This window comes from Macrobrachium nipponense, chromosome 26, assembly GCF_015104395.2.
Source record: "Macrobrachium nipponense isolate FS-2020 chromosome 26, ASM1510439v2, whole genome shotgun sequence".
Lineage (NCBI taxonomy): Eukaryota > Metazoa > Arthropoda > Malacostraca > Decapoda > Palaemonidae > Macrobrachium > Macrobrachium nipponense.
Genome location: NC_087215.1, coordinates 22,531,375 through 22,544,350, shown reverse-complemented (window position 1 = coordinate 22,544,350; position 12,976 = coordinate 22,531,375). Strand labels below are relative to the sequence as shown.

Genomic DNA, 12,976 nt, shown 5'->3' with positions numbered 1-12,976 from the left:
AAGCGCTCGTAAGATCCATGTTCACTTTAATGCAAACTTTGTGTCAAAAGTGTTGGAGAGTTCGGGGGAAATCGTCGGTCGGGGGAGCCCGAGTTAATCTTTTTCGAAGCAGCTCAGTAGCACCTCACGTGCAAGGTGTGGTCGCAGTATCCTTCAGGAAAGGTGGAACATACATCCTGCCTATGTGAACTCTCGAGAACGACTGACAGCTCCCAGCCCTATGACTGGCTTATCGACAGCCAATCAGGAGCCCCGTGATTGGCTGTTGATAAGCCAATCACAGGGCTGGAAACTCTCAGTCTCTCTCGAGAGAGAGTTCGTATTCCTCAGGAGAGGTGGAACATAGTACATCCTGCCTATGTGAACTCTCTCAAGAGAGACAGAGTTTCCATCCCTGTGACTGGCTTATCGACAGCCAATCAGGAGCGTCGTAAGGGACTGGCCTAGACATCATATGCACGGTTGATGTGAATCTACTATTAGGTGGTGTGTGAGCAGTGCTTCAAGAACGTTCTTATTCTCACTCTCAAGCTCGTGGACTCTCCGCTAAAAGACGTAACGTCCCGTTTTCCATCCGCCTACCGTCACTTCGTAAACACAGCAAGGGACCCCAGCGCTCATCTTGATTTGATGGAATCTTCTTTACGAAGCGCAGGAGGCCTTCGGGGTGGGGGTGGGGAAAGATGAGAGGAAGGGAATAAGGGAGGGAGTCAGGTGAATTTTCTCGGAGATGGTTTTGTGATCTGGCCAGGTTATGGTCTTTTAAAAGGTCCTCGACAACACTCTCAATGTAGCAGCAGATGGGGCTGTCAAGAGCCGCACCTGGCCGATAGAATGTAAGAAAAGAGGAGGTTAGGGGCTACCAGAGGATCCTAAATTGAGAGAGAGAGAGAGAGAGAGAGAGAGAGAGAGAGAGAGAGAAGAGAGAGAGAGAAAGAGAGAAACTGGAACCTCCCTTCACCCATTTCACAATTCTACAGTCAGTCTACAGTCAAAGATCATTTAATCTCCAAGTGTGAACCAATTATTATGCAGTTGCAATATTATGATCGAATTCCTTGCTTATTCTGAATACATCCGCGTCGTAAACTGGGGTGTCTAATGCTTTCAATCAGTTCAAAATCGATTTTGCATTCAAGTTTCAATCTTTATGCCACGCATTTCAAAGACTGATTCTCGGCCAAATTGATTTACATTAAAAAATTTATCATTTCACAACACAGGACCATAAATTGTTACCTTTAAGAGAAGTAGACTTATATGCATTAAATTTTAAAACATTCAAAAACCGTTGTGATTAGGTTAAGCGAATCTAGTCATAAAGAATTATCTTCGATGGTTATTAACCAGTCGTGCTTGTGTGTGTGTGAGAGAGAGAGAGAGAGAGAGAGAGAGAGAGAGAGAGAGAGAGAGAGAGAGAGAGAGAGAGGAACATAAGGCACAAAAAATATTTGGAAGTCTTAAAGACGAACAAATTTACCTTTTGTGACAAATGATAAACAGGATTTCTTCCATATCAGATTGGCGAAGAAATACCCACAGTTTTTATGACTCAAGTCGAGAGATAAGGAAAGAAGATATTCTTTTGGTGCATTCACGCAAAGGATGTAAGATTGCCCCCCCCCCCCCCCCCCCCCATGCCCCTCCTGACAAGGGAGAGATAAAATCATTCAAATTATATTTTTTTCATATCACGTGGGAATTTCTCCCAAGCGAGACTCTTGGTAAGAAAAGATTCTTTTACAAATTTTCTTGGAATTTTGTTAGTTTGAATTTCGGGACCATTTTCTTGACTAAGTATATGTATATAATGAATATATATATAATTATAGTATATAGATATATAATTAATTATATAATACTTATATATATATATAATATTCAATCATATATATAATATATTCAAATATATAGATAAATTAATAATTCTATAAATATGTTTATATAAATAATATATATATATATATATTTATATCTAAATATCTATATATATATATATAATCATATTATATTAATATATAATTTCACCTGGTGTTAGTCTATTGCCTTTAGACATTTTATGATTCACCGCCGCTTGCACCAAACAGCTAACATTTATTTCAAATTTCAGTAACACTTCTCTTTAAAGACTGGGAATTTTTCACTCAATTCTCCTGTGAACTCCCATTCTTTCCCGAAGACAAATGATGCAAATTCCCAAGCACCGGTAGGGACTCAAACTGGCATCCTCTAGTGTCGGAGTCATCAGCGGTAACAACGTCCGCAAACGAGGAACCTGTCTACCGGCTCTTGACAATGAAAAGAGGGAGTTGGACAGGCAAGACCGAGAAAAAGTAAAATGCTAAATAACTGAGTGCTGCTAGAGGTAGGTGCACTGATAGCACTAGCCGCCGCACCCCTCAACCAGCGCGCGGGACAAATACAGAGGAAGGTGGTGAATTCCAATTCCTGTGAGTGAACGTAATGATAAGCAAATAAAACAGAGAGAGAGAGAGAGAGAGAGAGAGAGAGAGAGAGAGAGAGAGAGAGAGATTATTATCACGAATAAAATTTAATCAATGTTACTTTAGAGATACGGAGATATTCTCACCTTTACTGTGAGAGAGAGAGAGAGATCACAAGATTATCATGAATTAAATTTAATCCATATTACGAGAGAGAGAGAGAGAGAGAGAGAGAGAGATCAAAGGTTTCAAAACACTTCCTGTCCGGCAAGCAGAGGAGGAGGGGGGTAGGCAGGAGGAGGAGGAGGGAGGACTCAAAAGACTGAATCCACAGCAATAACCATTCACAGCTGGGGGACCTGACCCCCAAAAGAAGCTCCCGGGTACAAACTTAAAACCCCACGTATTGTAAGGCTTCGGTTTTCATATTCTTAAACTCACACAAAAGGCTGTTTTGTGGAAAAGAGAGGGTGGAAACTGAGATTCGCTTTTTAAAAAAAAAAAAAAAAAAAAAACATTCCTTCGGTCCCTCTTCCTATTGTTGGAAAAGGCAGGGGGGGGGGGGTGTGATGTGAAAGTTACGGGAAGGGTAGTCTCTCTCGTTGCAATTTCTAAAGAGCTTGACGTGGATATGTTTTATTTGTTTACTCATTTATTCTTTTATATCTATACATTTCCTATTTTCATTTTCATTTTCTATTTTTGTATTCTATTTCGTTCATTTTTTTCTATTTATTTATCTATTTATTTAGCTGTGTGTCCCTGTCGTGTCAAAAATGACACCGTTAGTTAAAGGTTATTTTGCAACCAAATCGCACCTTAAATATATTATGTACATTATGTTGCTCTGCATCTTTTGCCTCAAGAACATGTGATAGTAAAAGGCTAAACTATGCAAAATATAAAAAAACACACACAGGGCGTTTTATATTGCAAGATTTGTGATATTTATATTTAAAAGGAACACACAGACGGCCATGAAAAAGTTATGCTTGGGCACTGCAAGGAAGGGCAGTTAAAATTAACTGCTACCTTTAAGTGAAAAAATTAATTTCAAATTACTTGGGGAGCACAACAGAAGCAAGAGAATTCCACAACCTTGAAGTAAATGGTATGGAATGGAAACCTTTTTTTTTTTCCTTCGTAAAATTAGCAAGATAATAATAATTACGTAAATTATGTTACTTAGTGTTTTTAAGACACTACGCAGGAATACTGTAGAAATTCCAAACATTTCTTAACCTGAAAATTACGAGTAGCAAATTTAGTAATAATAATAATAATAATAATAATAATAATAATAATAATAATAATAATAACAGAGCACTGGGGCAATATATGAAAACCAGTGAAGACGAGTGGCTCAAGAGTGCATGGGAAGAAGGACTGATAAAAGTAGACGAAGACCCAGAAATATACAGAGACAGGAGAATGACAAGCAGAACAGAGTACGGCACAACAAACCAATGCACGGACAATACACGAGACAGACTAAAGAACTAGCCAGCGATGACACATGGCAATGGCTACTTAGGGGAGAGCTCAAGAAGGAAACTGAAGGAATGATAACAGCGGCACAAGATCAGGCCCTAAGAACAAGATATGTTCAAAGAACGATAGATGGAAGTAACATCTCTCCCATATGTAGGAAGTGCAATACGAAAGATGAAACCATAAACCACATAGCAAGCGAATGTCCGGTACTTGCACAGAACCAGTACAAAAAGAGGCATGATTCAGTAGCAAAAGCCCTCCACTGGAGCCTGTGCAAGAAACACCAGCTACCTTGCAGTAATAAGTGGTACGAGCACCAACCTGAAGGAGTGATAGAAAACGATCAGGCAAAGTCCCTCTTGGGACTATGGTATCAGAACAGATAGGGTGATACGTTGCAAATAGACCAGACGTGACGTTGATTGACAAAGTCAAGAAGAAAGTATCACTCATTGATGCCGCAATACCATGGGACACCAGAGTTGAAGAGAAGGAACGGGAAAAAATGGATCAGTATCAAGACCTGAAAGTAGAAATAAGAAGGATATGCGATATACCAGTGAAAATTGTACCTATAATCATAGGAACACTACGCACGATCCCAGGATCCCTGAAAAGGAATCTGGAAAAACTAGAGGCTGAAGTAGCTCCAGGACTCGTGCAGAAGAGTGTGATCCTAGAAACGGCGCACATAGTAAGGAAAGTGATGGACTCCTAAGGAGGCAAGATGCAACCTGGACACACTATAAATACCACCCAGTCGAATTGGAGGACTGTGATAGACAAAAAAAAAAAGAAAGATATATATATATATATATATATATATATATATATATATATATATATATATATATATATATATATATATATATATATATATAAAGCCACGGTAGTGTTAAAATATTAATATACAGTTCAAAATTTTTATCCCTGCACATAAATATTGATACCACTGCTGTGGCTTTTAATTCTCGATACTATAGCCCTCGTTACAGGGGTTCCTTGGTTCAGTAATAATAATAATAATAATAATAATAATAATAAATAATAATAATAATAATAATAATAATAATAATAATAATAATAATAATAAGACTATACAGCCAACTAAGAGGGGAAGACAACCACCCAGAAAATTCCTGAAGCCGAACCAAGTAAGAGACTCTGGGAAAACATATGGAGCAATCCGGTATCACACAACAAACATGCAACATGGCTCCAGGAAGTCAAGGAAGAAGAAACAGGGAGAATAAAACAAAGATTCACAGAGATCACGACCAGACACAGTCAGACACCAACTAAAGAAAATGCCAAACTGGAAAGCCCCAGGTCCCCGATGAAGTCATGGATACTGGCTCAAAAACTTCAAGGCCCTACACCCACGAATAGCAGAACAACTCCAGCATTGTATCTCAAATCACCAAGCACCCAAATGGATGACCACAGAAGAACATCCTTAGTACAAAAGACAAGAGTAAGGGAAATATAGCCAGTAACTACAGGCCTACCACCTGCCTACCAATAATGTGGAAGTTACTAACAGGTATCATCAGTGAAAGGCTATACAACTACCTAGAGGAGACAAAAACACCATCCCCCACCAACAGAAAGGCTGCAGAAGGAAGTGTAGGGGCACAAAAGACCAGCTCCTGATAGACAAAATGGTAATGAAGAACAGTAGGAGAAGGAAAACCAACCTAAGCATGGCATGGATAGACTATAAGAAAGCCTTCGACATGATACCACAAATGGCTAATAGAATGCCTGAAAATATATGGGGCAGAGGAAAACACCATCAGCTTCCTCAAAAATACAATGCGCAACTGGAATACAATACTTACAGGCTCTGGAATAAGACTAGCAGAGGTTAATATCAGGAGAGGGATCTTCCAGGGCGACTCACTGTCCCCACTACTCTTCGTAGTAGCCATGATTCCCATGACAAAAGTACTACAGAAGATGGATGCCGGGTACCAACTCAAGAAAAGAAGAAAATAAGGGCAGAATCAACCATCTGATGTTCATGGACGACATCAAGCTGTATGGTAAGAGCATCAAGGAAATAGATACCCTAATCCAGACTGTAAGGATTGTATCTGGGGACATCAGGATGGAGTTTGGAATAGAAAAATGTGCCTTAGTCAACATACAAAAAGGCAAAGTAACGAGAACTGGAGGGATAAAGCTACCAGCGGGAGCAACATCAAACACATAGATGAGACAGGACTACAAATACCTGGGAATAATGGAAGGTGGAGATATAAAACACCAAGAGATGAAGGACACGATCAGGAAAGAATATATGCAGAGACTCAAGGCGATACTCAAATCAAAACTCAACGCCGGAAATATGATAAAAGCCATAAACACTGGGCAGTGCCAGTAATCAGATACAGCGCAGGAATAGTGGAATGGACGAAGACAGAACTCCGCAGCATAGATCAGAAAACCAGGAAACATATGACAATACACAAAGCACTACACCCAAGAGCAAATACGGACAGACTATACATAACACGAAAGGAAGGAGGAGAGACTACTAAGTATAGAGGACTGCGTCAACACCGAAAACAGAGCACTGGGGCAATATCTGAAAACCAGTGAAGACGAGTGGCTAAAGAGTGCATGGGAAGAAGGACTAATAAAAGCAGACGAACCCAGACCAGAAATATACAGAGACAGGAGAAAGAACAGAAAGAAACAGAGGACTGGCACAAACAAACCAATGCAACGGACAATACATGAGACAGACTAAAGAACTAGCCAGCGATGACAATTGGCAATGGCTACAGAGGGTGGGGAGAGCTAAAGAAGGAAACTGAAGGAATGATAACAGCGGCACAAGATCAGGCCCTAAAAACCAGATATGTTCAAAGTACGATAGACGGAAATAACATCTCTCCCATATGTAGGAAGTGCAATACGAAAAGTGAAACCATAAACCACATAGCAAGTGAATGCCCGGCACTTGCACAGAACCTGTACAAAAAGAGGCATGATTCAGTGGCAAAAGCCCTCCACTGGAGCCTGTGCAAGAAACATCAGCTACCTTGCAGTAATAAGTTGGTACGAGCACCAACCTGAAGGAGTGATAGAAAACGATCAGGCAAAGATCCTCTGGGACTATGGTATCAGAACGGATAGGGTGATACGTGCAAAACAGACCAGCGACGTGACGTTGATTGACAAAGTCAAGAAGAAAGTATCACTCATTGATGTCGCAATACCATGGGACACCAGAGTTGAGAGAAGAGAGAGGGCAAAAAATTGGATAGTATCAAGATCTGAAAATAGAAATAAGAAGGATATGGGATATGCCATTGGAAATCGTACCCATAATCATAGGAGCACTAGGCACGATCCCAAGATCCCTGAAAAGGAATCTAGAAAAACTAGAGGCTGAAGTAGCTCCAGGACTCATGCAGAAGAGTGTGATCCTAGAAAACGGCACACATAGTAAGAAGATGATGGACTCCTAAGGAGGCAGGATGCAACCCGGAACCCCACACTATAAATATCACCCAGTCGAATTGGATGACTGTGATAGAGCAAAAAAAAAAAAAAAAAAAAAAAAAAAAAAAAAAAAAAAAAAAATAATAATAATAATAATAATAATAATAATAATAATAATAATAATAATAATAATAATAATAATAATAATAAGTATCAAGATCTGAAAATAGAAATAAGAAGGATATGGGATATGTCAGTGGAAATTGTACCTATAATCATAGGAACAATGGCACGATCCCAAGATCCCTGAAAAGGAATCTAGAAAAACTATAGATGCCGAAGTAGCTCCAGGACTCATGCATTAGAGTGTGATACAACAAACAGCGCACATAGAGAGAAAAGTGATGGACTCCTGATAGGTACAATAACCGAATAAGTATAATAATAGCACCTAACGTTAAAAGGATGCGAACATAAAGCCGTGAAGAACTGATAAGTTTACGATCAATATTACAGAAAACGAAAATATTCCGCCATTAGAAAACGTAAAATATTATTTATGGGTAACACTCGCTAAGCGATTCTCTCTTCCATGTTAGTAACATATGGTCAGGTAAATATACATTAATTCCTATTGCATCGTAATAGACGACATGACAGATCAATTATATTTTGATTTATCAATCACTTATTGATTTTTCGTATCAGGTGAAACATGGTTACCCAGAAATAACAACAGGTAACGGCACTTTTTGTTTTTTTAACAAATGCTTGACTTTTTATAGATATTACGGATTTAATCATTCTTCCTGGTATTTAGTGCATTTATTATGTAACAGGTAAATATCTAATGAGACTTCTCACTACACTTTTAATCATCAGTTCACCGAGTTGGTAGTCTTTGTAGTTGTGCAACATATAAAATTAATCTATATTTTTATTCAGTCATTACAATGCAAGTTACCTGAAGGCTACATAAAATTGTCACGGTAAACTAATTAGTATTCATAATATTTTCATAGTGTTGCTTGTGTTCATATTCAATAAAAGTAAGGAAAAATCCCGAGTTATCTGCGCATTCCAAAATACTTTTTTTTCAAGAATTCAGTGAACAGATCACATGATTTCGTACTTTTAATTAAAAAAAAATGAAAGGCCTTTAACCCAGGGACAACTTGAAGTTCTGTAAGTTTAAATATAAAGTATAAAATGAAAATATCTTGGCAAGGATTAACTGACCTAAAAAAATTGCACACACATTATATATATATATATATATATATATATATATATATATATATATATATATATATATATATATATATATATATATATATATATATATATATATATATATATAATCCAGTGTTGAGAAATTTTTATGAGAAGATTTTCCAAAGCAAAATATCAAACGTAATCAAACAGAACTGACAATGGAGATATGAACTTTGGACTCGACCAAAGAAAACACAAAGTGCTTGCATAAACTGGAGAAGGTTCGTCAGGGGTATTGTACGACAGGAGGATTAATGCAAAAGATTCCAGGAGAGTTCTACAAAAGTGTAGTCAAATGGCCCGAGAAAGGGAAATTGATGTGGCAGATATTATGAGGATGTGTGGAGCCACAAGAAGGATAGGATCAGAGATGAATATATCAGAGAAACAGTTGAGGAATGTGGAATAGGGAATTTTGGCCATAAGCCAAGCTGGGATCTATACGGTCATTCAGCGCTGAGAGTAGAAAGGTTTGGAAGGTGAAACAGGAAGAAAACCTCGCAGCTGCGATATGAATCAACTGTTAGGAGAGGATGGAAGGTAAGATGGAAGAGAGAATATGAACGAAGGTATAGTTAAAGGAATGAAAGGTGTTGAAGCTAGGACGCTGTAAAGAACCACAAGTAATTAGAAACAGTTAAGATAGGGGAAGTATCGAAGGAGGCAGAGGAAGGAAGTTTACTGAGGTTTGGTCACGTAATTCTTCGAGGAGATCATTTGTAAAAGGGTTATGAGCATGGAGGTGGCGGGAAAGCGGAGCAAAGTGAGGCCAAAGTTTACGTGGAAGAATTAAATAATAAACGACAAAACCGTTTCAACTTATAGGGCTTTCATGGAAATCCTTTAAACTACTATGTGTTTCAAAAGTAATAAACAAATGTTAGGTGAAGTCTATGGGATCAAACACGTCTTTCCTTTGCATCTCTCCCTCAGCAAACCGAAGACGATCTATTGAAGTTTGTGAAGCAAATGGCAGATTCCAAAGTCAACCTCAAAGAAGACCTATTCCAAAGGACATCAGCGGATAACGACGAAGCTAAGAAACAGAAGGAAGAAGACAACAAAGAGGACCAGAGGGCAAAAGACGCTGCAGGGGCCAGTCTCAGGGGGCGACCCACCTTTTGGGCAGTCTCAAGGGGCGACCCGCCCCCCAGGCAGTCTAGGAGGGCGACCCGCCCCGCAAGCAATCTCAAGGGGCGACTCGCCCTCCGGACAATCTCGTGGGGTGACCTGCCCCAAGAACAGTCTCGGGGGTGACACGCCCCCCAGACAGTCTCCGGGGGTGACCCGCCCCACAACCCGCCCCCATACAGTTTCGGGGGGACCCGCCCCCCGTACAATCTCGGGGGGCGACCCGCCCCCTAGACAATCTCGGGGGGCGACCTGCCCAACAAGCAGTCTCAGGGTGCGACCTGACCCCCGGACAATCTCCAGGGGTGACCCGCCCCACCAACAGTCTCAGGGGGCAACCGGCCCCCCGGACGATCTCGGGGGCGACCCGCCCCCCGGACGATCTCGGGGGGTGACCCGCCCCCCGTACAGTCTCAGGGGGTGACCCACCCCACAAGCTGTCTCAGGTGGCGACCCGCTTCCCAGACAGTCTCGGGGGGCGACCCGCCCCTCGGGCAGTCTCGGGCGGTGTGCCTCTCAGGCAATCTCAGTGGCGTTCTGCCCCTAGGGCATTCTTGGGGTTTCTGCCCTTTGGCAGTTTTGTCGTTCTTCCCTTCGCCAGTCTCGGAGTTCTGCCCTTTGGCAATCTTGGGGTTTCTGCTTCTCGGGCAACCTCGGGAGCGTTGTGCCTTTCGGCAGTCTTGGGGCTTCTGCCCTTCGGTAGTCTTGGCTGTCTGACCTTCGGCAGTCTGGGATTCATCCCTTTGGTAGAAGGGTTATGAGCATATATGTCGGTTTAAATATAAAAATACAAAAGAAAAATATCTTATCAAGAATTAACGGACCTCCCAAAAAAATAATAAAAAGGACCACTTCACGACGAAATATAAGTTCGGATTTTGGCACCCACAATCCCTCTCATGCAACGCAACTTACCCACACAAATCCATCAACTATTAAGCATCAAAAAGATGCATCATATGACGGACATTTAAGGGCATACGGGATCCGCGATATTATCACCCGATAATCATGTGGAGATAAGATAAAGATAACCTCTATCGTCCCATAATATGCGAATCGTCCTACGGACAGTGTAGAGAGCTTAGTGATGTCGTGTTAACAGATACCTTAACCTCCTTATACTAGTTAATCCCTTACACTGAACCGTTGCGCAATGGCTGAAGTAATAGGATTAAGCATACGGCAAAGGGCCACGGTAAGTAAATCATATTATCATTTATTCGAGTGAACTCAGAAAGAAATTATACGTAGTAATGTAAGAAAAGTAAGACAGCAAGTCCTCGCCATGGGGCTTTACGTACTGCCCAGAAGCTCGGACTAAGTTCTTTAGTCTGCATAATTGCATAATGGGAAATTACTGGGAGGGGCTGGTCCCGTGTTGGACGACGTCATATTTAAAAGATATAAACATCTGTTCATTTATGAACGTTCTATCTCAGTGGACTACTTATTTAGTAAGTTCATGGCTCTTTAAACTTGCTCCACATGAATAATAATAATAATAATAATAATAATAATAATAATAATAATAATAATAATAATAAATAATAATAATAATAATAATAATAATAATAATGTAATGAAAAAGCCCTCCACTGGAGCCTGTGCAAGAAACACCAGCTACCTTGCAGTAATAAGTGGTACGAACACCAACCTGAGGGAGTGATAGAAAACGATCATGATACGTGCCAATAAACCAGACGTGACGTTCATTGACAAAATAAAGAAGAGAGTATCACTGATTGAAGCCGAAAGAGAGGGAAAAGACTGATAAGTATCAAGACCTGAAAATGGAAATAAGAAAGATATAAGATATGCCAGTGGAAACTGTACCCATAATCATAGGAACACTAAGTACGATCCCAAGATCCCTGAAAAGGAACATGGAAAAACTAGGTGCCGAAACAGCTCCAGGATTCATGCAGAGGAGTGTGTTCCTAGAAACGGCGCCGAGTAAGAAAAGTGATGGACTCCTAAGGAGGCAGGATGCAACTCGGAACCCGACACTATAAAATACCACCCAGTCGAATTGGAGGGCTATGATAAAGAAAAATAAACAAATAATAAATATTATTATTATTATTATTATTATTATTATTATTATTATTATTATTATTATTATTATTTTACGTATTGGATTTGTAACTAAACTACTTAATTCTCCCAACAATGATTAATACGATTAATACTCACACACACATAATATATAATATATATATATATATTATTATATATATATATATAAATATATATATATATATATATATATATATAGCAGTTTCCCACAACACTGATTGGTCCCAGAAAAAGACAAGACAAAGTCACTGCCACATTCATACTTCAAAACTGCTGAATCGTGAACGAATACCCTGAACTAAAATCTGTCCAACAATTATCCTATTCATAATTGTACACAAAAGACTAATCAGCAGGACGTTGAAACCTTACACACAGAGTCCTTCACAAATAACTCGCCTTCTAGGATATCTAGGCTCTTCCTGTCCAATACCACTTCCACAGTTTACCTTTAAGTTCTTCTTCTCCTATCATTTCCTAACACATTTTAACATCAATAGTTATAAATTGAAACTATATAAATTCTAGGTCCCAAATAAATGTCCCAATCAGATAATGCTGACCGGGAAAATATTATCTGAGAGTTTGCGTAACGTCAAATTCATTCAAGACTTTCTTTCGAAAATCAACATCTACGATATATGAGATAAAAAAAAATGTCATTGGGGTATAATTCCGATGGATGAATATCTTATCTTACCGCAATTTGCGATTGGAGTTCCATAGTAAATGACGCCCTCAATTGTGCTATGCTGAACAATACACATTCGTATAGGGATAATGTACAGATATAGCCAGTTTCATTAGCCATAAAAAGTTGACTTTTCGCTACGTCATCTAATTCTTTTTATATCATTACAATTCTACATTAAATTATATATATTATACTATATATCTATATATATATATATATATATATATATATATATACACATATATATATATAAATGTAAATTGTATAGCCACAGTTCCTCGTTGGATGAGTGGTTTTTGCGCTCGCCTACCAATTCGGAGGTCCGAAGTTCGATTCGTTGCCCTGCCAATGCGGAAACAGAGGAATTTATTTCTGGTGATAGAAATTTATTTCTCGATGGAATGGG

At 39.4% G+C, this 12,976-nt stretch overlaps 2 protein-coding genes across 2 annotated transcripts in view; one reads left to right on the top strand and one right to left on the bottom strand.

Annotated features, from left to right (window-relative positions):
- LOC135200064 (uncharacterized) overlaps positions 1-12,976 on the bottom strand; it is a 423,322-nt gene that overhangs the window by 396,255 nt on the left and 14,091 nt on the right. The window lies entirely within an intron of this gene.
- Positions 10,857-12,976, top strand: part of LOC135200065 (protein white-like) — a 32,051-nt gene continuing 29,931 nt past the window's right edge. The window contains exon 1 of the mRNA XM_064228328.1: positions 10,857-10,995. Within this exon, the coding sequence (XP_064084398.1) occupies positions 10,954-10,995 (42 nt within the window). The 5' untranslated portion in view covers positions 10,857-10,953. The remainder of the gene's footprint in view (positions 10,996-12,976) is intronic.